General features: G+C 38.4%; 1 protein-coding gene across 6 annotated transcripts in view; it reads left to right on the forward strand.

Moving 5' to 3' along the window:
* Window positions 1-18,216: 18,216 nt before the first annotated feature.
* N4BP2 (NEDD4 binding protein 2) overlaps window positions 18,217-27,077 on the forward strand; it is a 35,396-nt gene continuing 26,535 nt past the window's right edge. For 3 of the 6 annotated variants that reach the window (XR_015772662.1, XM_014262359.2, XM_014262368.2), the window contains exons 1-6: window positions 18,246-18,302; window positions 21,190-21,311; window positions 21,922-22,036; window positions 22,322-22,493; window positions 24,933-25,028; window positions 25,140-25,479. Coding sequence is in view for 5 of the 6 variants with exons in the window: in XM_014262359.2 (XP_014117834.2) it covers window positions 25,263-25,479 (217 nt within the window). In the remaining variant the exon portion in view is untranslated. Of the gene's footprint in view, window positions 18,303-21,189; window positions 21,312-21,921; window positions 22,037-22,321; window positions 22,494-23,287; window positions 23,353-24,932; window positions 25,029-25,139; window positions 25,480-27,077 lie in introns of those variants that run through there. The other 3 variants (XM_088056370.1, XM_088056371.1, XM_088056372.1) reach the window with 3 other exon arrangements.

A 27,077-nucleotide genomic window follows, 5' to 3' on the forward strand; every position in this document is an offset into this window, starting at 1 on the left:
AGGGGCCATTTAGATTTACCTTGGTGTTGAAGTGCTCAGACTAGCTGTCAGCTTTAATTTGTTGTCAATCAAATAAGATGTACTGTCAGAACTTACATACATTGAACATATTTGGGTCTTCTGTCCTTACATTTGTTACTTAAGGTACTTCCTTCTCAAATCAAATTGCTAATATAAACCATTTGGTATAGGTTCCTTCTTTTTAATACACTTCTATTCGCACAATAAATTAGAAAGAAATCCTATAAGATTATTCTGTAACTAAATAAAGTATATATTAAAAACCTATATGAGCTGGTTGCAGTTTAAATAGAAAAGACAGACTCTAAGTCAGTAAAAATAATGCAAGAAATAAATTTAAAGAGTCTGTTGCTAAGGTTTTTTCTCATGAAACAAACATAAAGCTAGAAAGATGTGAGGCAGATTTCTCTTTGGGCAGAATTGAACTACTATGGGGTTTGCATTCCAGAAATTTTACCTAAGTCTCTGAACTTTCTGAATTTCAATATTTGTTTTCAATATTTAGTTGTTATTGAAAAGCACTGTTTTATGTATATCATTAGTGTGGTCTACAATGTCATAACTTCTTGTAATCTTGTAGTTACGAGATTACTTTTTCACAAACTGACACAAACTTTACTTAGAATTGTTGATACAATGGATCATGAAGTAGGACTAAGAACATCATAGTCAGGGGCTACACTCCTACAAGTTGCCTTTAGTCTAAGTTAAGGACAAACACAGTGCAAAGCCTCTACTATGCACTTCTAATGACTTTTATTTTTCACCAAAGAATAAGTCTTGCATTGTAAGGAATATGTAAGGAATATGTTGAAAGTAGCATGTAATTAGACAAGGCAATTCAAAGATTTGACCTGAGAGTGCCAGGCAAGGTTTGCTCATTCTATTAAAATATTGTTTCATCTTACACAAGTTCTTTGTGAATCCCCACACTGAAGTACTCTTGTTGTGGATCAAGACCTCTCTGTCTTGCAGATTTCAGATAAATAGTGAAGTTAGAATAACAGTTAGAAAGTCTTGAAAGGCATGAGTAGAAGGTTGACTATCAAGGAGTTCACACAAGATTCCTGCTTTTATGGGTAATGAGTGATTAGTTAGCAGTATGTTAGCCAGATATGTGGTGTTTTGAAATGAGTCTTGGACAAATCATATCAGCAAAGTGGCTGAGAGGAGTAGGTGCAAATTCTGTAATTATGGGCTGATTAGGCAATGGTCCTATCTTTTCTCAGAAGAGAAGCAGTGGGATATATACTGCACCATTTGAAATTCTGAACGGCTAAAACAGAGCATGTGGTTCTGATATCACATCCATTAAAGGAGGTATGAATGAACACTTAACTGCCAATTAGCTTGAATATATATATGGCATTTTCAGAATGTAAAAACATAAAAGCTTCAGATAATCTGACCTGTGGTACTCTTTAATCTGAATAGTTCTGAAATCTGCTCTCATCAGATATGATTACAGCTGCTAGTGTCTGGTTTGTTGCTTTTGCTTGTTTGACCTTCACCCTTCTAATTTCAGCAAGCAGCTGAGATCTGACTTGGACTGTGCTTTTACAGCTGTAGCCAGGTTCACATGATCCCTTGGGTTTTACTGGATGGCTCTGTCTAATAATATGACTGAGTCCTTTAGTCTTTACCCAGATTTTACAGTTTCTATCAGAATTTTATTACTTTTACACTATTGTTTTAATGCGTTTACTCCAATCTGCTCATGTTTGTCTTGATTATGTTTTAGATTATGATTGCAAGTGTTATTCATAAACAGACTGAAATAAAGGGTGCTGAACACCTGTGGGGCAGCCTTGTGAGGTGCTTCTTTCTTTGTACTGTGACAGGACAGGTTCAAGGAAAGGATCAAGAAAGGAAAAATGTGTTTTTACTGGTAGGGAAAATAATGCAACACAGGGTTTGCAGACCAAAACACTTTTTAGGTGAAACAGAGGAGAGTATGGTGTGATTACTTCAAGCACAGAAAATTCTTTAGTTCATGTTGATTAAATTAAGCTATGCTCATACGTTTCCAGGAACTGCTTAGTGGTTGTCCTCAGGTCTTTGTTAATACAGTAAACATGGATAGGATCAATGACTAAGAAGTAAACAGTCACATTAAGACATGACACTGTGTTGTGAACTGCAATAAGTAATATCTGTCATTGCATTATAACATACCTTTGATAACACCACCTACTTGTTTTAACTGCCTATTTTAATAATTGATGTATTTTACATCTGTAAATTGAGGTGGGTCAGAGGTGGGTTTCTTGACTGTGCATTCCTATAATGAAAAAGCTCCAAAAGGTGTTCCATTACACAGGGTATATACAGTGAAATTACTCTTAGAACAGCCCAGGAAGTGAGCTTTGTCAGAAAACCAGGGACTTCTGTATCTCCCATTTAATACATTGACAAGATAAAATGTGTAAAAGGGTGCAGGAGGACTTACGTGTATTATGTCATAAAGACAATCAGATGGACACACGAAGTGCTTCTGTTAAAGTGTCCCAGAGCTCACTGAGTCTTCATGGAGTAGTGATAGTTATGAATAAAGGGAAGGACCAAATACTGTATGGATGATAAAGATGATAAAGTTTCTCCTTTGAAACAGATCTCTAGCCATTATTTGTCTAAATGTCATTTTTGCTCCGGTTTATGGTAAGGAGAGCTTCTCCATGTGCTGCCTAAAAATGCCTTTATTCTGAATCATGCTTGGAAATAGGGCGGTTATCATAGAATTATAGAATAGTTTGAGTAGAAAGGGACTTTAAAGGTCATTTAGTCAGTCCAGCCCCTCTGCAGTAAGCAGGGACATCTCCAACTAGATCAGGTTGCTCCAAGCCCTGTCCAGGGTGACGTTGAATGTTTCCAAAGATAAGACATCCATAACCTCTCTGAGCAACCTGTTCCAGTGTTTTAACACCTTCCTGGTAAAAAATATTTTCCTTATATCTAGGCTTAATGTACACTCTTGATTTAAAACCATCACCTCTTGTCTTGTCCCAACAGGCTCTGCTAAAAGTCTGTCACCATCATTCTTCTAAGTCCCCTTTAGGTACTGGAAGGCTGTTACAAGGTCATTCTGGAGTCTTCTTTCAGGCTGAACAACCCCAGCTCTCTCAGCCTTTCCTCACAGGAAAGATGCTTCAGCCCTCTTACCATCTTGATGGCCTTTCTCTGGACCAGTTCCAGCAGGTCCCTGCCCTTCCTGTGCTGGGACCCCAGAGCTGATGCAGCCCTGCAGGTGGGGTCTCAGCAGAGCAGAGCAGAGGGACAGAATCCCCTCCCTGGCCCTGCTGCCCACGGTGCTCTGGATGCAGCCCAGGACACGTTTGGCTCTCTGGGCTGTGAGTGCCTGTGGCTGGGTCATGGCATCACCAAATGGTTTTTGCACTGGGCTGCTCTTGATTTGTTAGTTCCCCAGCATATATATACACACACACAGATAAATTATATATATATATATATATATTTATATACTTGCCAGGGACAATTACACTTGCCACTGAACTTTTGTAGTGTCCTGGTGCATTCAGAAATGGCAAGGATTGTCACTGTACATAACATTTAAGCCATTGTGGAAAAATGTATATTTATGAATACATTTTTAATTTACAAACCACTGTATTGACAGAATGATTGCACTTCTTTCATTTACTTGCAAGTAAAGTAAAATCAATTTATTGGCACCTGCAGATTGGTGATTTCACAGGATAATTTTTAGAAGCCTCCATGATCTATAGCTAGTTTTGAACATTCAGAAACTGAAGTTACAGCAGCCTACTGCATGTCATCTACCCACCTCCTTTCTAGCTGCTCTCAATTATGATGACTTGTCACTATTCACTCCATAATTACATTCTCAAGGTTATTTCCGTCTCTGTTCTTGATGTGTCCAAAGCACGTACATTTAGACCTATTCATTTCTGACAACCAAGTCTACTATTCTTCAATAATGTATTTAATATGTGCATTTATCATCTTTTCTGTCCAGAAGATATGTCTTTGCTTGCACCATATCGCAAAAGCTTCAATTTTCTTTGTCACAATCAATAATTTCTCAAAAGTCACATTCATAAGTTGCTACAGCAAAAAATTAGGCATTTCACCAGTCAAATCTTTCTTCTTCCATGGTGAAATTTTTTTTCCAGGTTTTTATAAGGGGAGCCATGGATGGATCAACTATTCTTCAACTTTTTTCCAGTTTCTATTGGACAGGTTCTGATTGGGTAAATTTGACCCCAGGGAAACTGAATTTATGAACAGTCTCTATAGCTAGACCACTAATCATGAAGCTAGCTGATACAGTATTTCTATTAATTAAATAAAGTTATTTTATGGCATATTCACGAATACCCTGTGTTTTTTGTTAGCCTTTTATTGTCTCTCTAATACTTGGTGTACAGCAGACGTGGTTGTGAGAGAGTGCTATGTCATCAGCTGAAGGTCATTTAAAAGAAGTCAATTTCAAATTCAACTTTTCCATTCTGTGAAGTCCTTCTGAGATGTATTTTTTTTTATCTCAGCCAGGCTACAATGAAATTTGCAATTATTTGTGTTTTTTAATAGTACCACATGGTTCTTTATATTCCCTTGGTAATTTTTCAAATAACAAGTCAGATTTGAGGAAATTCTGAGTGTATGGGACTGCTTAGAGGAGAAACTGGGGAAATTCGGAAAGTTTGGCAGTGTTTTGGCAGCTGCCCATGGCAGCTGTTTTCTGAAGGCAAAACAATGTGTCTCTCCCCCTGTCCCATTAAATAAGAACTGTCCTATGATCTGTTAAAAAATGAGAACATGTGTGGTACTAACAAGTTCTGATTAAGAGTCTCATTTGTGAAAAGCATCAATTGTATTTATGATGCTGCTGTTGCTAATTCTTCCAACAGATAAAATGTCTGCTGCTCGCAGTAAAGAAAAGAATTATATGAAATTTTACAAATTAATATGAACTTGGAGTTTACCATTATGGTCAGAGAAAGACATTTGATGAATGGATGTGCAGCCTCGGAGCTGAGCTGCAATGACGGGGTCATTTCACATTGATGGATAGGTTATGTGGTGTATTCAGAGGCTTAAAAAAGGGTTGCATTTGTCAAACGCAGGGAAGCATCAAAGTGTGTGGGTATGACTGTGTGAGCAACAGAGTCATTATAGTTTGCCTTTGAACAAAGTCAGGAAATATATTGATCATATAGTTTTATGCACTAGGGGAACAACTAATGATGATCCCGTCAATGTGTTCTGTGAACGGCTCAAGGGGATAATCATTAAAACATTATGCCACTTCACCATTTTGGAACCTGACTATGAAACCTGGAATTTCAAACCCTTATAAAGAACAATTTGCATTTGAATTTATGAAATAAAATTACTTCTTTGGTTGCTGCTTCAGTCACTTCATCCTTACAATTCTACTTCAGTTAATGCACTGGACATTTGCATCCAGGTCATCAGCCAACAGGACAGTAGCAGCACACTGACAACATAGTGATCCAGCAGCAAGGAATAATGAGAATCAGTGGAAGAAAATTTTCCTAAATGAAGGATATGTGGCAGCAGAAAAACTAAATAAGGTTATTTGAGCCAGTACTTGCCAAGTGCTTGACAAAACAGACATTGAATTGGTGTCTGAAGAGAGCACAGAATATCAAGTATTTTTTAATGTGTTTACTCCAATCTGCTCTTGTTTGTCTTGATTATATTTTAGACTATGATTGCAAGTGTTATTCATACAGGCTGAAATAAAGGGTGCTGAACACCTGTGGGGCAGCCTTGTGAGGTGCTTCTTTTTTTGTACTGTGACAGAACAGGTTCAAGGAAAGGTATTGAGTAGTAGAGAAAGCCAGAAGTAGCCTAGACAAGGCACAAGCAAATAGAGAAATGAGAAAAGTATAGTCTTGACAAAAATGCTAAGTAATATAAGAACTATGTTAACAATATGCTGATTTTTAGCCAAAATTTCTTTACGAAGCAATATAAAAAAGTCCATGACGGTGAAGTGATCAATGAAGGTGATCCTAATGCCAGCAGAGGGATTACTGCTTGTAAAGTATACTGGAATGTATCCACTTAGAATTTCATCAACATCTCATACCACTGTTTATATCCTGTCTGAATTTGGCAAGGTAGCTCATGTGTACTCTGTGTAATATACTATCACTACACCGTATCGAGCACATAGACACTTGCTTTCTTAAGTATAAGAAAGTACTGTACTGTGCTTTTTATCTTCCAGACATTGCATACGTATAGCTAATAATTTATATTTTCAGGGAAGCACTCGCTAAAATGATAAACTTCCTTTATCTAAGTCCTTTAATAAGGCAGAAAAAGCCACCATTTGAACATTTAAGTCACTCTTTTAGATGTAGTCAGGTTTTGTTTATGAAATGCCATTGACCTATATTTAATCAATCATTTTTAAACCTTCAAAATCTGCTCAGCAGCCACCTCTAATCCAGAAGAAAACTGGAGTGAACCATATTTTTCATCCATTTTCAGTGTTATTCACCTGCCTGGATGAACTCTGTAAGGCATGAATGTTTCGATTTAAATGAAAAAATATGTTGTCTATCAGATTCTGAACGTAGTAAGAACAGAATAATGTTACTTCTAGGTGAGGAAAGCAATAGATCCTTAAATCCCCTAAGGAAGCTCCTTCATATAGCAAATACAAAATACACAAATGCTGACATAATCTATGATTAAAAAAAAACCCCAAAGCCTCTATAGTTTCCTGAATTTTATAGTTTCCTGAAAAATTAAGCAGACTTGCAGTGATATTTTTTTGTAACTTACCAATGCCTTATTTTGGTGTTTGTTTCTCTGTTCCTTTCTAAAAGATTTGTTCCTTGACCTGCTGCTGGGTGTGGGAAATGGGAACTAAGGAAAAGGTATGAATGAACAGGAGAAATGGGCTGAGCAAAGATGAACACATGCAGTAGAGAATATGCCGCAGGGCAGTGGGAGTTTCATGTGAGCAAACAAAAAATGCAGAGATAGAAGGTGAAATAAATAGCACTGAGTGAATTGTAGTTATCTTAAATATCATTATTTGTGATTTGTAAGTACAATTTTGCCAAATTCAAGATGAACTGGAGAAGCCATATTCTGAGAACAATATAATTAAATGTTCTGTTATATATCTTAAAATGAGTTACACCTACAGTTCTATTTACTTAATATAAAGGCTCCTTTCAGTTTTGATTTTGGCTTTCCATATTTAGCAGCCGCTATAATCTCTTCGGAAACTAGCTGAACAGACTTGCAAGAAGGTTTTTAAAAACGGAGCATACTATCAAAGTTAAAAAGAAAATTGTGGATTTGTTTTGCCCCCTATTTACATATGAAGGGGAGTTTTAGGTCAACTGGAGAGTGACATCAGAATATATTGGGAGCTTTTATTTCTGTATGCATATGCCCTGCTTGCTGTTTTGATGCTGCATTAAAATTCAGTCTTCTTGCTGAGACCTGGGAAGAACATATATGTGGTAGTGGCTGGAGTCACACTAAAGCAGTGAACCTGACAGTGTAGAGTTTTGAAAAATAAATGAAACAAGCTTAAATTATGGAAAAGTTTGTTTTCTATTTCATTCCATTAGTGGGTTTAAACATAATTTAGATATGGATTTACTTGTGTCTGCCTTTTATGATTGCTGAATTTGAAAACCAGAAAAAGTAGTAAAGTTCAAAAACATGTGTCTTTAAGAGTCATCAAAGTCACAAACTGCATAATGCTGCTGAGGAAAATAATTACCAACACATGTATGGCTGTTGTGGTTTAACCCCAGCCAGCAACCAAGTCCCACACAGCCGCTCGATCATTCTCTCACAGTGGAATGGGAAAGAGAATTGGAAGAGTAAAAGTGAGAAAGCTCATGGGCTGAGATAAAGACAGTTTACTAGGTAAAGCAAAAGCCTCACACACAAGCAAAGACAGCCAAAGAATCCATTTACCACTTCCCATGGGCAGGCAGGTCAGCCATCCCTGGGAAATCAAGGCTTCATCACATGTATTTTGGAAGTACAAATGGCATCACTCAAAATGTCCCCCCCTTATTCTTCCCCCAGCTTTAAATACTGAGGATGATACTATGGTCTGGAAAATCCCTTTGGTCAGTTGGAGTCAGCTGCTCCAGCTGTGTCCCTTCCTAAAACCTTGTCCACCTCCAGCTCCTTGCAGAAGATATCTTGACACTGTGTAAAGGCTGCTCACCAATAACAAAAACATCTCCGTTGTATTTATCAACCCTGCTTTCAGCATAAATCTGAAACACAGCCCCATACCAGCGACTGTAAAGAAAATTAACTCTGCCCCATCCAAAACCAGTACAATGGATGAGAGGGAAATTGGCAATTTGTTCTGATGAATATGTAATATTTTCCTTTTCCACTCTTCTACTGTGTAGTTTATTTAGTTTATTTTTGTACATGGAAAATAGGCAAGTTCATAATAAAAACTGAGACAAAGATAAGTTTCTTACTTAAGTTTTAAGGTACACATTTTTGTCTCCTAACCATCACCACTGTACAGAAGAAATACCAACTCAGAAATTGAAGAACTACACAGATAATATGAACTTACTCCAATTTCTTCGTTCTTTTAAGTTAGTGTGTTCATTCTTCCAGGATTTGGGGAATGTAATCAGAGGAATAAAGCTGTTGAAAGAGTTCAATCTTTGATCATCTATTTGAAAAAAAGCTTAAACATGTTTTCATGCTGGTTGTATCAACTGATTTTGTTTGGGGTTGGTTTGTTTGTTTGTCTGGGTTTTTAATAAGTTGTGTATTACAGATGGGCCCAGATCCAAATGATACCACCTCTGCTCCATCCTGAATTGTGTATATCAGATTGCAGATACCAATCTAAATGTCATGAGCTAGAGCAGGGTGGAGTGGAGCTTGTCTTAAGATACGATTTCCTCATTCTTTGAACTTAGAATTGTCATGAATTTGACAGGTACATGCTAATTAATTTTTGCCTACTCCTTAAATAAATTGGAAACTGTAGACTGTCCTGTTAGGAGTGACTGTCCTTTTATGTCACTGAAACTGTGAGATGGTCCTTAGCTGCCTGTGGCTTTCTAAATTTGAGTTTCTTTTGTTGGTGGTGTTTTTCATTGGGAAATAACATGGCCCAGTTTCCAGTGAGAGAGGGTACATGTCTTGGGTTGCAGTGCAGGATGTAACCAAAAGTATGTATTCTATTACAATCTGTTAAAATCAGGTGTGGCAGTGTTCTTTATCTCTTCTACAACCCATCCTCCCTCCAGGGGGATATCTTCTGTTAATGGGCCACTGAGACTGATAAAATTACATCATCCCATTGGGAGATGCTCCACCCAGGGGGAGGAGCCAAGCATTCCTATCTGGATAGAATCAAAGATGTGGAACACCACAGGCAACCTTTCTCCACTGGATTCCCAGAGGAAGACTGGACCCATCTACACCACTGCACCTCCAGAGGAAAACTACACCCATCTACAGGATTATTGCTTCAACAGAACCACATCTGTTCATCTCCAGAAGAACTGCAGCCACCATTTAATTGGACTGCTACCAACACGCTGAACAAAAGGGTGTCAGGTTGTATTCTGACTCTGTCAGTGTTTGTTTGTTTTCTTACTACTTCATTTTTATTTTAATTTTCCTAGTAAAGAACTGTTATTCCTATATCTTTGCCTGAGAGCCCTTGATTTCAAGATTATAATAATTCAGAGCGGGGAGGGTGGGGGTTTACATTTTTCCATTTCAGGAGAGGTTTCTGCCTTCCTTGAAAAGACATATGTCTTTTCAAACCAAGACAGTATGAAATGTTAAAAAATAGAAGTGATAGGTGGATTTTAAAGGGACTAAGAAAACTCTCAAAGAGGTCAGAATTTACAGGAAAGCAAAAGAAGGCCTTCACCATTAAGCAACAACCAAATAGCTATCTGTCCATTTCCTATCTAAATAATTAGATTCTATCATGTGACGATTTTAAAGAAGCACATAATAAACAAAGAATTTTCTTCAAAAATGGTAGTCCATACAGCTATTTTTAAATGCACATCACTCACTTGCTGCTCCCTTCCCCAATCTCCTTGGCTTCTTGTTTCAGCATAAAACATCTGGCATACAAGTTATTCAAGTTCAGAAACTATTTACTGTAGTGGGTTTAGATCATAACAAGTTCCCTAATTTCTTTTTACAAGCAATTGGAGTAATCCACAGATGTTGTGACAGATGTCAAGCACAAGGATTGCTGTTAACTAGCAGCTCTTGTGTAACAAATGGTGAGGAAAACTGACACTAAGCAGGATACCTGTAAGATATTTATATATTGTAGAATTTTGAAGCCATTGAGTCGTGGTATCAAAAAATTTTGTAAAATATTCATGTCTCAATAGGAGATGTACTGTACATATCTGTATTTGAAAATACAGCCTCTATGAAGCTACTTTCAGAAAGAAATAAGATAGATTTTTATATTGTTTTAATCTTATATTAATTGAAGGTCGGTCACTGTGAAGAAAACAGGTTCATAAATCACCTGTGATTGGCAAGCAATTAACTTCTGGTAAATGAGTTGCATGAACAATGAAGTACAGTCTGTCCTGACAGGTAAAAGCATTTTTTTGTTAGAGCAACATTAATAAATGATTGAAACTTGCCTAAGATTCAGGTTTGTACTTAATATTAGATCTACCTAGAAATTCCATCCTGCAACAAGGTCCAATATTTTAACATTTAAAATGTCTGAATAAGAGCAAACATGACATCTCAAAATTTCCAGTAGAATAAAAGTACTGTTTTTTATTTAGAATCACTGAAGAGTTTTAATGATTTTTTCACAGAACTTAGTAAGGTGAAATGGACTGATAATATCACAAAACCCATAAAATACTAAAATATATAAATTGAATTTTACTTATAGTGTGACATTGTTGAAAGAAAATAATAACTGATAGCTTTTTTCCCCCATTTTCTTTCAGATTGACGTTTTAAATGGTTTATTTCCAAGTGTTTATTTCTGCATCTCAGTATGATGTGGTCACATTAAGTAAACTTGGGAATTAATATTTTTGAGACAATGCATCTCTTTTGCTCTGAGGAAAACATTTACTTTAGGAGATACAGACTACCTTAAAGTGATAAAATCCTAATACAAGCAAGGTAGTTTGTAGTTATTACATGCTATCTTGATTAAGGTAAACAGGTAGGAGCATAAGATGATTTTGATTAAGATTAATTGAATTAATTAAATATTATTTTATTATATAATACATATAATGAGATATTGTTCTAACTAAATGAAACAAACTTCTTTTGCTTTCTGCCTCTGCCCTAACTTTTCCTTAGTGAAGACAAAGTCCAACATGGCGTTGTTTGGATTCAGTTGCTATCACTTACGCTAGGGATTTGGCTCTTAGTATGATATACCAGGAGAAGCTCAGCTGCCCAGAAACGTAAAATGCTGAAGTGTCACTGAAAATTCATGAATTATATTAGTTCTGTCTTAATGTAAAATATTTTAGCCCAATTCAAAATCAGTGACATTTCTCCTGCAACTGTGCCTGTCCTCTTAACAACTGCCTGGAGGCAGATACCTTGCAGATTGGAAACCTGGAGATTTTCTGTCCTGGGACAGCTTTGTTCTCACAACTCTGGCTTTATGAATGAATGAAGGCCATTAATAATACTGTTCCATGGAAATGTCCTCAACCAGCAGACAATTACTGTTTTGTAAAAAAAAAAAAAGTAAACTTTCACATCCTGGTCAAATTCCAGTTTAGATAACAGCACCCTGCTGACAAAGTTCCTACAATTTCTGATGGATTTCTGTTAACTTACTCTGTGTTAATGCATGGCATAGTTAAGCAACTGTTGCATTGTGTTTGATGTAGATGTATTAAGTGAATCCTCCATGGTTTTTGTTGTTTTGGTTTTTTTAACAAAACATTTTGGGAATGGTAGAAGTTGCAGAAGTATCAACCATTATTCATTTTTTTCCTGTCAAGTCTAATTCCTGCAGCGACATACACAAAATCTGTTTTTTTGAAAATAGTATAGAAATACAGTTTTACTGCTTACCTTACCTACTTCTTAGGCCACTAAGATCCACATGTGGATCTCTAAGATATCTGATAGTAAATTCACCATGGGATAGGATCAATGCAGTTTTTAAAAATAAAGAAAGTGATATTCAACAGATTAAAACATGACAGTTACAATGAAAGTCAGCTTATTATTTTTTATCATATGCCAAGGTGGCATATTAAGGATTGCTTGTTTTCCATTTCTACAGTTTAAACAGATTCGGGTGGATTTTTGGTATCTATTGAATCTGACATATCAGATTGATAAAAAACAGCAGAGCAATACAAGAATCAGATTCACCACAAATCAAATCTGAAGTGTGAGCTTATTCCAAATTCAGGTCCTTGCAGGAGAGAATATTCTAAGGTGAGCTATATAAGCATGACCTCATTCTATGCCTGCAGAGAAAATACAATTAAGTATAATTCTTCAGTTCTTGGATAATAGCATTTATTGTCATTATCTCTCTGCACCTCCTTTCCTAAAACCCAAGCATCTGTATAGTTCATATATTCCAGAGATGTTTAGCATAGCAGGTATAATGAGCAAATTTTATTTCTGTTCTGCAATATACCTGGAGACTAGTAATATGCTGCTTTAGAATGCATTTAAACAAGAATTTGAAAATTTGCAACTATTAACCTTCAGCTGTAACGTTATAAGCTCCTTTGATAGTTTACTGAGGGATAGGTGAACCAAAGTTCTGATTAGTTAAGTGACTTCTTTAATATTCATTAGTGGTAATGCTGGAATAGGTGTGACCTGTTTACTTAAAAATGTCATCCTATTGATATCAGCAGAATTTTTGCTATTGTCTTCAGTGGGGCAACAAGTGCCTTAATGATCTAGATTTCTGCTGCTTCTAAATATTATTTTTCTGTTTTAAAATAATGCTGAAATAGAACCCTGTAGAGAGGGAATTAAGGCATTTTTTTAATATAGATATGATAAATTTGCACTATTTGGAATTAAAAAATGAATGTGTGAAATAACTAACATTACTGCAGTGATACCAACCTGTTTCTTCAGTTACCTATGCAATCGATTGCTATATGGGACAGAAGATTGATATCCTGCAAGTACAGAAGCTGTAAATGGAGCTTCTTAATGGAGATAAAACACCAACATTCACTATGCATTTGACTTAAGTCTAGAGATAGGTGGAGGAGAAGAGACAGCTATGTGAGTTACTCTGCACACATTTCTTTTTATAAAACTTCTCCCTCTTTTTTTTCTTAAGGAATTACATTTCTGCTTCAGAAATCACATTCTGGCAGAGGGGAAGAGTTGTCTTTTGCTTGAACACAAGGTCTAAGATCATGGACAAAGTAATATTAACAGGAGACAGAGACATTCCAAGAAGCCAAGTTAAACATCTTAAATCAGCATTAAAGTAAATTGATTAAAAAAAGATAATAGGGAGGGGTAGCTAACACTCTTTAGTTTCTGCAGTGGTAAATGAAACCTAAAGCTGGCAATGGAATGTGGAAGGCTCCTTAGGAGGAGGGTTACAGCATGGAGGGACTGGATCAACTTCTATGAAAATGCTTTCTGCAGAAGCTAGATGAGTGCTATTTTCATCTCTCCTTTCTGAGGGAAGGAAAAACCTGGGATAGCTTGGGGCTTTCATTACATATATCAATGGTCCAAAGTAAAGTTCTAAATAATGATAAAAACTATACCTTAAGCTCCTGGAAATATAACTTATTTTAGATTTACTGCAACAGGCATTACTTTTTAATACACACTTATTCCTCAGGCTTTTTCCTACAGTATTTATTACTGTATATTCAACATGTTACTGTAAGTAATAACAAGTCTTTAAAACTGGCAAAGTTAAACATGTCTTTCTTGCCACACCAGTATGCTCTTCAAGCCAAAAGTTTAGCTGCAAATTGTTCTTGCAAATCAAAACTTTTTTTTTAATATAAAGACATTTTGAATATAGAAGTAAGGAAATTACAATTTGCTGAGTAGATGTAGGCTGTATATAATCAGAAACATTATAAGGGACTGACATTTCCTTGTTCTATGGCTCCACTCTGGTAATATTACTACTTTAATGTGATTTATAACAAAAGCAAAAACATACTAAAGTATTTTTACTTTAAGAAGGCAGCACTGAAGAAACTAAAATGGAAATTCTGTTGTTAAAGTATTCAGTGAAGACCAGACTAAACACTTTAGCCAAACAGCACAGATTACATGCTGTATGTTCAAGCCGCTCCAAGTAAAAACAAGCCAAGTGAAGACATAAGGAGAGGCAAATGAATGGAAAAAAAACCCCAACCCAAACCAACAGCATATATAATAGGTGATTATGGTGTTGTTTGAAAAAATTGTGTGCAAATTCAAAAAAAAGGATAAAAAATACTTGAAAGAGCCTTTATTACAGTGATTATAATTTTCTAATCAAAAATTCCTCCTATTTAAATCAAATCCCTCCTATTTACAGTGTTAACTGTGGTAATGAGAAATCTGCCAGTGCCCAAATTACTCTAGTATTTTCATGGTGTCAAATACTGTAATATGTACAACTGGCAAAGAACAACATAGTTTCATGCATCAAGTGCCAGCAGCAACACCCCTCTAGCAGTGCAGTTTAATGGAGACTATCAGACTAGAGCATACTGAAAACCTCTCTCTTCCTCTTTTTTTGGCAACCTTAAAAATATAAAGACACAGTCATTACACTGGAATTTACATGACCTATTTTTCCAAACGTATGATTAACACATTACCAGCATTACACCCTTAAAGAAAAACGATTTTGTTTCTGATACTTGTCCAGACACTGAACACACGAAGTAAGGAAACAGTTCCTGATACATGCATGAAACTGCCACTTGACACCACACACAAATTCCAATCAAGGCAAATTTTCCTCCAGATTTTTTGACACGTACAATGGCAATGTACTGAATAATTCTTTATTTTGCTTTTGTGAGTCATGGCAAGAGACAGCTTTTTTGAGGCTTACGAGCACATCCTCTGGATGACTATGTATAGGCTTTATGTACTGTATTAGAAGTGTAAATGTTTGTCTTTGCTTATTGAAATATTGCACATTATATAGCTACAAGGTAAGTACTGAAAAGGCAAATTCACAGGCAAAGTAGCAATGCCTAAATCAATTTATTTCCTAGAACATTAAATGTTTTGAATACGAATATCAAATTTTCTTACATTACTTTAATAGAGGAATATATAGATTGAGAAATCCTACATAAAAAGAAATCTAATTTGCCTTTCTGTTGCTGTGCCACCACTTTGGTATTGTGATCCCTACAAGCTCTAGACAAATTACCCCAAGCAACCTTCTGCAGTTTTCACAGGACAGCTACGTTGAGCTACCCATGCATATGTAGTTCACCCTAAAAACAAATATTATTTTTTGCATTTTCTTATTCATTATTTGCATTAAAAGTTACATCTGTAATGGAAACAGTTGGGTCCTATGGATGCTAACTATGAAGCAGGGAGCACAGTGCCTGTGGAATAGCAGGCTGCATAACTTCCTCAGTCTCACCTGAGAAAGTGGCCTGGGAAATCATAAGGAGGAATTAAAACAATCCTCAGAGATAGAAGACAGCCTTGCAGGTGCTGTTTGTCAGTTCCTTGTTTTCTTGCAAGAGAAAGTCGAGGGGTGGTGAACCCCACTGACCAATGATGGTGATGTGTTAGTTTACTAACCAATAAGAGTTCTTTTCTGTACTTTCACGTATCGGTCTATAAAAAAGATCTGAGGTAATAAACCGGGGAGAAATTCTCCTGTTCGACTCCCAAGAGAGTCTGTGTCGTTCTTCTCACCGTTTCCAATAGAGCGACAGAGTCCTGGTGGCAGAAGGAGGCTCTCCAGCCTTCCTTTAAGGAACCTGAAGTGTGAGTACCTGTGATTGAGACACAAAGCTGGCTGTGACTTCTTCGTCTTTCTTGTGAAGCATCTAAGATTAGGGGCTAAATAAGCAGACCTTTAGTAGTCTTCTGAAGGACACATCTTCCATGTTTCCCTCTTTGAAGGAAAATGAAGGACAGATGAGGCTCAGGGATGCCACCTCCTTTGAATGGGATGAATCACGGCAAGAGGGATCAACAGGTTGGGAGACAACCTTACTCCCCTTTTGGGGGACCAGGTACATGAGCATGTTCTGTCTCAAACATTCTGACTGCTGTGACAGGAAAGCTGTGACTGTAAAAGAGGGTCCTGTGGAGGTAGGCCAGTGCTGTACTGAGCCAACTTTCTTTTCTTGAGAAAATTAAATGTGCCTTGAGACTCATGCTCAGTGTGCCTGCATCAAGACAGAGGTTGAGTCCCTCACTACAGGGGGCTCCAGGATCCCCAGAGACCTCATTCTCCGGAGGGCTCTAAAGGGCTTATTATTGCATGCATGAACAAAATAGTGCAAAAATCTGTTTCACATAACACATGGGCATAATATAAATAAACTATAAAAAAAAGTAGATTGGGTTGTCTCTCTCTCCTTTCTTACCCCTGATCCAGACCACTAGGGAACCTGAAAGCTTTTAGGATTGGGAGCATGTTAAATTGTGAACTTGTTAGCCAACAGTTCAGAGACCTGAAGTTTGTTGTGGGAGTTGGGAGCTTGTTGAAGTTTGCTGTAAAACTCGGGGGTTGTTAGCCAATGCTTTTGAGACTAAACAGTGGGCTATTTGCTGGAATTAAGATGATGATACAATAAGACTTAAGAGTTCCCTGACACATGGATTGGTGTACTTGTTCAGCATGAAGTTATAAAGAACATAGTGACAGCCCTTCGGGAGGGAAAATGTTTCTCCTCTTTCACGGGAGTGTCCTGTTTCTGTTCCCTAGAAGATCACAGCAGGGCACCTCCAGCAAATGTCCTCCTGAGGCATTGTGCCCTAGTGAGAAGTGACTGCATGCAGATGGCAGGGAGGTATCTCAAGACAATGGGGCACAGGAATCTACCTCCCGAGAACTGGATGTACAAGCATGAAGAGACCCTGCCTGTTACCTTACTGGGACAGGAGGGGAGACAGAGCTGACAAAGATTGCTATGGCAATGTAATGAAGTCCTAGTCTCAGACATCCGTAATGAGTAAACTGCATATGTAATTTTCCAATTATATTTTAAAGCCCATTTGGTGGCCGTGAAATTTGTCAGATCACTGAACTTCTATAAAAACTACAGAAAAGTTCTCCCAGTAAAATTTTCTCATCTTGAATGTTGTTTGGCTTTTTTTGTTTGTTTGTTTCGGTTTTTGTTTGTTTTAAAAATAATTTTAAGAGCTCTGCCCCTAAAACCCTCTTGCACCTTGTGTATCAACAGGTGTTGATAAACAAATTCAAAACTGTTGTTCACTTAGTTCCTTTCATGGTGGCTTCATAGCAGTTCTAATTTAGGCCTAATTATCATCGTCTCAGTCCATCAAGAGCACACCTCTTTTCTTCCATCTCTTCGTAACCTTCCCTGTCCATCTCCATCAAGTGTCTATTTCTTGCTGTAGATAACAAAGCCCTCTCCTCCTATCAGTTGCTTCTCTATTCTGTTGCAGCTCGTAAATTCCACAGCAATCACTGATGCCAGATCCCACCAGACACTCCTCAGCTTCCTAAAAGCTCTCATTCTCGTCTGCCGTTTACATGCCATCTCCCCTTCAGTATGAGCCTGCAGATACACGGCATCATCCCAGACTGTGGGACTTACCTCTCCTCAACGTTAAAAATTGCCAAGTGAAACTGGGCAACAGCAGCAGGAACTAAACATTCATGCTTTTTGTTGCAAGAGTGAAAGCCGTCACTACACGGCTGAGAGATATCACCGTGCTGGCTGTCGGCGATCCCGCGCCGTTCCTGACCCCTGACCCCGTACCGTACGCAGCAGCGCAGCTCTCACCGCGAAGCTCTGCCCTCCCTCCCACACTAATTTCCCAGCCGGCTTGCAGGGCGGAGCTGCCCTCAGCCCACAGTCCTCAGCCGGCCGGGGCGGGACCGCCGGCCCCGGGCGGGCAGGGGAAGGGGAAGGGGCGGGGGCGGTGCGGCGCCTCCTCCCGGGCTGCGCTTCCCCGGGCGGCCGGGGAGCGGCGCTGTGTCCCCGCGGCGCACGCCCCGCCCGAGCCTCCCCTTCCCGCGGCCGCAGCCCCGTGCCCGCCTCCGGCGGCAGCGAGCGAGCCGAGCTGAGCCAAGCCGAGCCGAGCTGAGCCGAGCCGAGCGGAGCGAGGTAACGGCCGGCGGGGTCTGGCGGCGGAGCCGGGGAGGAGCTTCGCCTCTCCCCCGCTCCCGATAGGGCGCGGAGCTGTTCGTCGCGGTCTCCCGGGGGCGGGAAGCGGGCGGCCCCCGCGACGCGTCCCGTATGGCGGCGAGTCCGGGCGGCCCGTCAACGGCGTCACAGCAGAGGAGTTGCCTGCGGGAGGGAGGGGAGGCGGCGGGGCGGGGGCGGCGCAGCTTGACCGCCCGCCCGCTTGCGGCCGGGCTGTGGTCGCGGGTCGTTGCTGACGAGAAGCGGCTGGGGCAGTGTGGTCGCGGGCTGGGGCCGCCGCTCGGGCCTGCTCTCCCCGGGGCCTTCCTGTGGTCTCGGCGCTCCTCGCCGCTGTGGTGAGCGCCGCGGTGCCGGCGGCCTGCCCCCTCCGTTCGCGGCGCCTCCTCGCCCGTCACCGAATTGCCCGGCCTTGTGCAGAAATCCCGGCTGCTGCCCCGCCTGCAGCTGTGGCCGCTGAAGGAAGGGTCAGGGCTAGCCAGTCGGTGGAAAGGCTTCGGCCGCCTGACCCGCAGCAAGCGGTGCGGAGTGCTCGTGAACTTCATCTCGTGAAGAATAGAGCCCGCGAGATGAATTTACCCTTTAAAATGAAATCAAAATATTCTAAGTACTCAGGGCTTGTTTGTTCTTAACAGTCAAGAGCCGCTGAAACGTGTTTATCGTGAGGTTGGTTGTGATCTCCGTAGCATAGTATTCCTCCGTGCTTTGGATAGCGTTTGCAGTTTTGCTGATCGAATACCGTAAGGTCACTGAAGCTTTGGAGTAGTCAGGCTTCAAAGGCTAGAAAAAAAAGTACATATTTACCAGTACTTTTCTTACTCCTGTACTGAAAGACTAAGGACAGTGTGACTGTTAAGAGACATTTAAATGCTATTTTATCCAGTGCCTTGACAAAACTGGACAAAACTTCATCTTAGTATTGCAGCAGAACCTTACAATGAAAAGTAGAGAATTCCTATAGAACTTAAGCAAAAAAAGTTGCTTTACTTTTTACTACTCCAAAAGTAGTAAAAGTTTTAGAGAACTCTAGCTGTGATTTGAAAGCCAAACTCTGAAATATAAATGGAGAAAATTACAGAAAGGCAGAAAAAGTTAAAAGCTGTCAGTTATACTGCCTGTCAGAATTGAGTAAGGCTGAGTTTTGAATAGTCTCTGTGAGCATGGTGTGGGTAAGTTGCAGCTCCAGGACTGCTGGAGTTCTCTTCCTTCTTTCAAATGCCTCTCTGTGATTTGTAGTGTGGAGTTGGAATAAAATCTTAAGCAGTGTCAGGTGTGGAATTGCAGAAGCACCAACATTACCACAAGATCCATTTTTCTTTCAGCCTGCAACATCACTTTGGAGGCTGGGCATAGCTCACAGTAACACAGCTGGGCTGTGTAGAGTCTGTACTGGGGACAGCCCAGGTAGCCGAAGAGCTCTGCATCCTGGAAGGTCTCCCCTCAAAGCTGAATTTGCCATGGGAAACCCTTTCTTCAGCATGTTTTAGAGCCCTGTGAGGTGTATGGGAAAAGGGCATAGGAGGGAAGCTCTAAACTTCCCTAGAGGTGGAAAGATATTTTGCAGATACTCTTACTGTTTTTTGAAAAAAACCCCACAAACTCAAAAAAAACACAAGCAATAAGCTTCTCCACCTAAACAAGGAGAACAACTGGTTATTTATTTTTATCTAGCTTTTGTCATGCTGCATATCAGCACTCTTCATAATGCTAAGGCCACTTGCATTTTTTTGCCAAAATCCAAGCTTTGTGCTTCAGCGCGCAGCAGAAGGAAGGTGACTATAAAAGTAGTTCCTTTCAAGCAGACCTGGTGGTGGAGAACACACTCACTGTGGCTTTCCTTCTCCCACAACACTGCTTTAATCATGTACATCCAGCAGATTTGCCTGTCCCTTTTCTGGGAGCTCTCTGGAAGGGCTCTAGCAAGAGCAGCTTTGTGGCTTGAAAGCAAACTGCACAATGTGGAGTTTGACAGCTTCTGTCACATGTCAAACCCTAGGTTGACTTCTCCTCATGACATGGCATGTGCAAAAGAGCTTTGGAGTCCTTCCTAGTAAACAAGGCTCTGTTCTTCTGCAGGTTGTGTTTGCTTCGTAAGTACCTACTTCAGCTGAGTTTGTGCCAGTTTTGTACTCTTGAACTGTGTGTGTAGTTGGATGAAGTTCATGCTTTGCACTCAAAGGAAGGCTTATTTTTTGCAGCAGCTTCAAATGTATCTGGCTCAGGCCAGACTTAAAAATGACCAAAGTGGAAAAAAATTCTAAAAGAACAGATTGCATAAAGGAAGTGTATCCAAGTTAGTTGGGAACGAGACCTATTTGTCAGTGTCTTGGGCTTTGACAGAACTTGATACGAAAAAGGAGGACCTTCGTTAAAACTGTTGAGCAAGACCTTGGAACAACCAATGGGAATAACACAGAGTGGAGGAAAGAAAGTGTAGAAAAGATCTTTGAAGTGTTTTCAGAAGAACTGTCTTTATCTGGGTGTGGATTTTATGTGTGTGTGTGTGTGTGTATATAATTTATATGATACGATATTTTCACATTCAATAACAAAGTGGCCTGTTCCATTGCTAACTGCTGGAAGAAATGGAAGACTGCAAAAGGCTCCCAAACCATCTCCTTTGCTACTCCTGCACTTACTGAGAAAAATCTGCTGGAAGGCATTTCCTGTTTTTTCTCTCCTTTTCTACCTTCAGGTTTCTCAAGGGGGGACTCAAATATTGTCCAAAAAAAGAAAAGCTTCTTATTTTATAAATACTAGAAAGTAAACTGAATTTGTGTCAGTTTGTTTTCATTGGTCGCTTTTCGTCTTTTGCTTGTATTTAAATACTTAATTGATTTCCTCCTTTCAGGAAACCTCAAAGTACAAATGAACAAATGTGGAAATAACCCTTGTTGAAAGGTTGTTCTCTAAAATCATTGAATGGCTTTTCATCTTTTCCTGGTATGGTTTTTCTGAAGCCGCTTTGTTGAGGTGAATAACTTTCTGTGTCTGCAGTGTGCTCTTTATTTTGTAAATTTGGATTCTCATTATCAAGTTTTTGCTTAGGTGAGGTGCTTTGTGTGTTTTGATAGCAGTTTTTAATTCTTTGGAGCAGTGGAATGAGGTTAGATGTAAAATGTGAGATGGGTATCGCCATTTCTTGTGAAGAGTATTTAGGCCATCAATTTGTCATGTTAGGACTGTGACAGAATAGCTGTTCCAAACTTTTTACTTAATTTAGGTGTATATGTTCAGTTTGGTTTTGGTGGTTTTTTTGTGTGTTTGGGGGTTTTTTGTTGTTGTTTATTCTTTAATAATTGCTTAAAAATAATGTTTATTTTATTTTGTTTGGTGGTTTTATTGCTGTTTGGGGTTTTTTTTAAATGTTTGTTTGGAAGCACAAGACTTGCAGAGAGTAAGCTCTAGGCTGATATGTACACTGAAATTAAGTCAGGCTCTGAGTAGACCTAACATCTTTGGTATTTACACAATGGATTAGGAGTTGGCAGAAACTTTGATGAGCCAAAGTGCTGTTCTTTACCATCAGTAGGACTTTACAAATAAGCTGTGTAAGTAACATAATCTTATTTTGATGTGCCAGGTTTTATTTGCCTAATTCCCCACACGATGGAATGAATCTAGTCTTCACCAGCATTGATATGTAGACATTTTCAAGATGGTTAAGAGCTGTGGCGAAGAACCAAGTGGAATGGCAAGTGAGGAAACTTAAATTTATTTCTAACTGATTATTTTGCTATGTTATTTCTTTACCTGATGTAAGTCATCTTTTTTAGATAAGAAGTCATCTAAAAACTAGAATCAGGTGGATGTTCTTATCCTTAGGAAAATTTAAGAGTTGAGCTCAGCTTGACATGTTTGATACTTATTTAAGATATTAGCTGTGCTTAATCAGAGCTATTAAGTGTATTGCTCAGTGTTAAAACTGCTTAAAGTGAGCAAACTACAAATTTTAATTTGAATTCTGATTATTCCTTTGTCAGGAGGAAGCAGATACTTCTGCTGACATCTGATTTGTATGTTAGAAAGATGGTTTCCTGACAGAAGAGTGCATTATTGTTTTTAACAGCAGATCTTTATTAAATGTGCCGTCAGTGGTGGTTTTGGAAAGATGAGAAAGGACCCACTGTGGGGCAACTCATTGAGGCTAAAGATGTAAGTTCTGTGCCATTGCTATTTTATATGTATTACAGATAGTGATTTTTTTTTTCCCAGCTTGTAAGTATATATGTGTGTATGTTTATTTGTTTGTTTTTTAAAAAGAAGTCCAAAAGTTTGCATGGACATTACATGATAAATATTTCATATAGTTTGAAATTAAGAAATTGTTGAAAAACCCTAAAAGCAAACCAAACTAAAAACTTACCACCATGACCCAATCAAAACCAAACCAACCTCTTTTATATGTATGGAGTGAGATACCTTAAAGTATTCAGAGAAATTTAAAAATGTATACAAATTGGAGAACTTAGTTCATATTATTTGACTCTTGTGTTGTGTCAAGGCTAGAGACTTCATCTGTCCTTAAAAAATGAAGAGAAGTAATGCTGATAAATTATTTGCCATTTGAACTTGGTCACAGTTAAACCATAAGTGTCTTATGCTGCTTAATGCTTTTAGTAAACATTCGGTAGTGGTTAGAATACTTCTCTGGTCTGTTTGCTTAAAAAATAAGGTCTTGCAATGACTTTGAAATACTATATTTACTGCTGATGGTTTCCTAATGCAATCTCCTTGATTTAAAGAGTTTAGTGAATACTTTTGGTATCAACTATAATTCAATTAGAAAGTAGTTTAGTACTTTTCTTCCTCTATTCTGTGTGTTCTGCCTGCTCTTGAATACTACCTGTTTGCGTCTTTTCCTATACTTGAGATGTTATGTGTAACAGGACTTGCAATCAGAGCATGTTTTTCAGCAGCATGTCCTTACAGGATTGATCATGATAAACGATTGAAACACTAACAACACCTGAAGTGTTCTGCTTAAAGTCTATTGCTTCACAGTAATGTTAAGGTGCGTGAATAACTTTCGCCCTTGCAGGATCTTTCCTTTGTCACTGAACCTCTTTTAGTGAGGAACAATCACATTTTTTTAGCACTGTCAATGTTGTTTAAGTTAGTTTTCTACTGGCTAGAGTTTGACTCAATTAGATACAGAAGTTTGAAAAAGAAGACCGGCTGTAACTTTTTTTTTAATTGTTGAATACTTCTTCATGACAGTAAAGAATGGTGTAAGGATGGTTAATCAGAGAGGGGAACAAAAAAAAAGTGTTATGAAAAAAACAGCTGCAATTGTCCTGGCTCAGTCTGGCCAACTAGCATTTTCCACTATGATTTCTCCTTTATTTTTGGAAGTCTGCTTCTTCCTTTTCCTGTATATTGTTTTCCTTGTCATGCATTTCAGACTTCCTTGACCTTGTTATTGTTTCAGACATCCGTCTTATTTGTCTGTCTAAAGTCCATATACACATGATAGAAACTCCTGGGATCCTAGAGTTGTCTGTTTTGCTTTCATAAATTTCTATGACTTTAACATTCTTCTAAATGTTCAATCTCTTGGTTGTTGGAAAAGATTCATAGAGGATCATGGAGAATTGCTGTTTGAATCCACATTAATCTGGCATTGTTGTTTGTGTGTCAGTGATCCACGGAGAGAAGGACTAAGTGAAAATGGAAGTGCTACCATTGATTTATCTGCATATGTTGAATTGATCATCACTGGCAAAATACCTGTCTTACATAAAAACCGGTATTTTATGGCCTACTCAGTAATTGTTATTGGTAAATAGTGACTCTTTGCTGTAATTAACTTCACATTTCTTAGCCTTACTAAGGTTTGCTAGTCTTCTGAATAATTATTTGTGAAAAGTATAAATTAGTTTATTATGATAATCACAAGAACTCAACAGAGCTTTGATACTGATGTAACAAAAAAAAAGAGGCCATGCCCTACTCCGTGCTTGTATTTCAATTAATAAGTGCTTTCCTTTTCTATGCAAGATTAATGCAGTAATTGCAGTTATTATAGATGCTGTAATGTTTTAACTAGATATGTTCAAAGGCTTTATGGGAGAAGTGGGGTGGGGGGTGGACAGAAGCCTCTTCTTGCATTATGGTTTGTACAGTTGTAAAATGTTTTTAGCTATTAAAAAAAACTCCACACAGGCTGAGGCACTTCTGGATGTCACTTGGTTCAACCTAGCAATTAAATTAAGCAGGAGTGCCTGGAGCACATAACCTGAGCCCTGAAAGAGCTTGGTTCAAGCAGGGCAGATTGGTCAGGTTTTGAGAATATGTGGGGTTGCAGACTCCACAACCTCTCTGCCAGTGTTTGAACACTGAATAACTTAATGTTTTTTCATCAAATATCATGGGTGGGGGAAGTCATGAAAGACTTTTGAAAGATTGGTAACATCTGTTGTCTTCCAGTACTTTGGTAAGAGGAGTAGTTTCTGAATATTAACAGAATGTAGATGTTCCATAATGTTAACTGGTCCTCAGTAGCAGAGGAATATTTGTGAACTGACTGCTTAGCATTGCAAACTTTTTCTGGATTTCTCTTTTAAGCTACATTTTATTTATTCTCTCTTCCAGATGCAGGTTCAGTGTCTAGTTAACTGGAAGATAAGGCTACTCTAGCTGTCAGCCACTTGAAAAGAAGAAAGGCAGACATCTAGAAAATGCTTTCCTGTATGCTTATGTATTTTTTTTATCTTTTAGCTATTTAAATAGAAGACATGAAAACATGATTGTCTATTTTATTAAAATTTTTCTGATTTTTTTTTTTTTTTTTAATTCCAGGGTTGCAGTTTCTGTTTGGTCTATCCCAGTTAGGAGAGCTTTTTTGGTGATTTTTAAGCTTGGTGCTGTCAGCCCCATGTGAACAAACCAGAACAAAAAGCACTCTGGGTACTAGAAAACAAAATGCCACGAAAGAGGAAAACTGGTGGGAGTCCTTCTCAGAAGAATGGCAATTCTGACAGAACTGCTGGTGCTGTATCCCAGGGGGACCCAAGCCACTTAGTGGCACAAGCGGTGCATTATGTCAATAAGGAAGAGCTCTTCAACAGCATGTCAGAGATGTTTTCTGACCTAGATCCTAGTGTGGTTTATATGGTTCTGTCTGAATGTGATTTTAAAGGTAAATAATGTACAACTGACATTACAGTTTTGTTTCAGCAGACTGCTCTTAACCAGTGCAACTCCAGAAAGTTGGTGTAGGTATTACAATCATATTTGTGAGTTTATTAATAAGTAGGTAAGTTAATAATATTTTGAAATTTTACAACCATATAAGATTCTCGAAGTTTAACAATGTTTCTGTGAGGCTGGTAAATGGAACAGTGTACTCCATAAATGGAGGTACTGTTTAGATTGGATTGTTCCGTGACACACAGCAGGCAGTGGTGGAGTTGTGAGGAAAATCTGGTTTTTCTAATTAGTTTCTGTGCCATATCTGCAAGATGCCTAAACTGTTTCTGCAGGAGGAGTATTTTATGTTCTAGATCAGTTTTTTTGATGGTATGCCATGTGTGGTCATGGCAGCATTTGCTTTTCCTTACATACTTGAACTGAGCTTTTGTTGTACATGTATTTTGCATTGTCATCTTGTCATGTTCATGGAGGATTAGTTTCTGCAGGATGAATTCTATTTGCCGTGTTTAGTTCTCTGCAGCCTTGCTGTAGCTAAAGCAAGAAGCTAGTTGCTTTCCCTGCATTCTGCTGACCTACCCAACTCTCCCGGCAGACTGTTCTCACACTTATGCCCAGTCCCTCCTGATCTTTTGTGGTTTTAAAATTCCTCTATATGCAAGATCATTTGCTTATGATAAAAAGTACCGCATGAGGAGTTGGATAGTAATGTCTGAGTAGTTACTTATTAGGGGAATAAGCCATATATGGAGCATTTTAATCAATTTGTGTTCTATGATTAGATGTGATTAACTGAGATTATTGTAATAATGTGTACAAAGAAAACAGATTTTGGCATTTTTTTATATGTATGAAAGCTAGGTAACCATTAAGAACAAATATGAGAGTGCTGTTAAAATTGTTAATTTTAAAATTGAATTTTATGGAATTAGTGATTCATGCTTTGAGCTCTTAATAAGATTCACCTTTATCATAGTAACAGTTTTATCTAAAGCATATTGGTGAATGCAGTAAACATGTAGAGTATAGCCTTGTCCTGTTAAGAGTAGTTTAAAAATAGAAAGGTTAGCATATTTGAGTGCTAAAAAGTTGTTTTCATGCAGTAGAGAAGCTGGAAGGGTGACAAGGATTTTGTTTAGTGAGTGCAGACAGAGTCATACTTAAATGAGCTTAAAGTTTTTGCTACACTGTCTTTCAGGAAAACGGAAGCTTAACTTTAGGGCTCAGATGATGTTTGTGCCTACTTTTCATTTTGTTCATGTTGATCACTGGCACCCTCTGCTCCATTTACTGGCTTTACAAAGAATTAAAGCAGTTACTGGATTTTTCAGGCTATATTAGATTAGACATTTGAAAGTGGGCCATAGTGAACATACTTTGCATACTTCTATCTCTTTCATAATTTGTAAGTTTTTAGTTCATTTTACACTATTACAGCTATATGAGATAGGTTAGAAATAAGTATCTATTTAAACATCCAGCTCTGATATTTTTTTCCAATTAAAAGCAGTAATTTTTAGACAGCATTTCCTTAGTAATTTTAAAATTTATTAGGTTGAGTTTTGCCTTTACTTCCAATGAGAAATG

Source organism: Pseudopodoces humilis, chromosome 6 (genome assembly GCF_049639895.1).
Source record: "Pseudopodoces humilis isolate 2021_Gansu_Grassland_sample_001 chromosome 6, ASM4963989v1, whole genome shotgun sequence".
Classification (NCBI taxonomy): Eukaryota; Metazoa; Chordata; class Aves; order Passeriformes; family Paridae; genus Pseudopodoces; species Pseudopodoces humilis.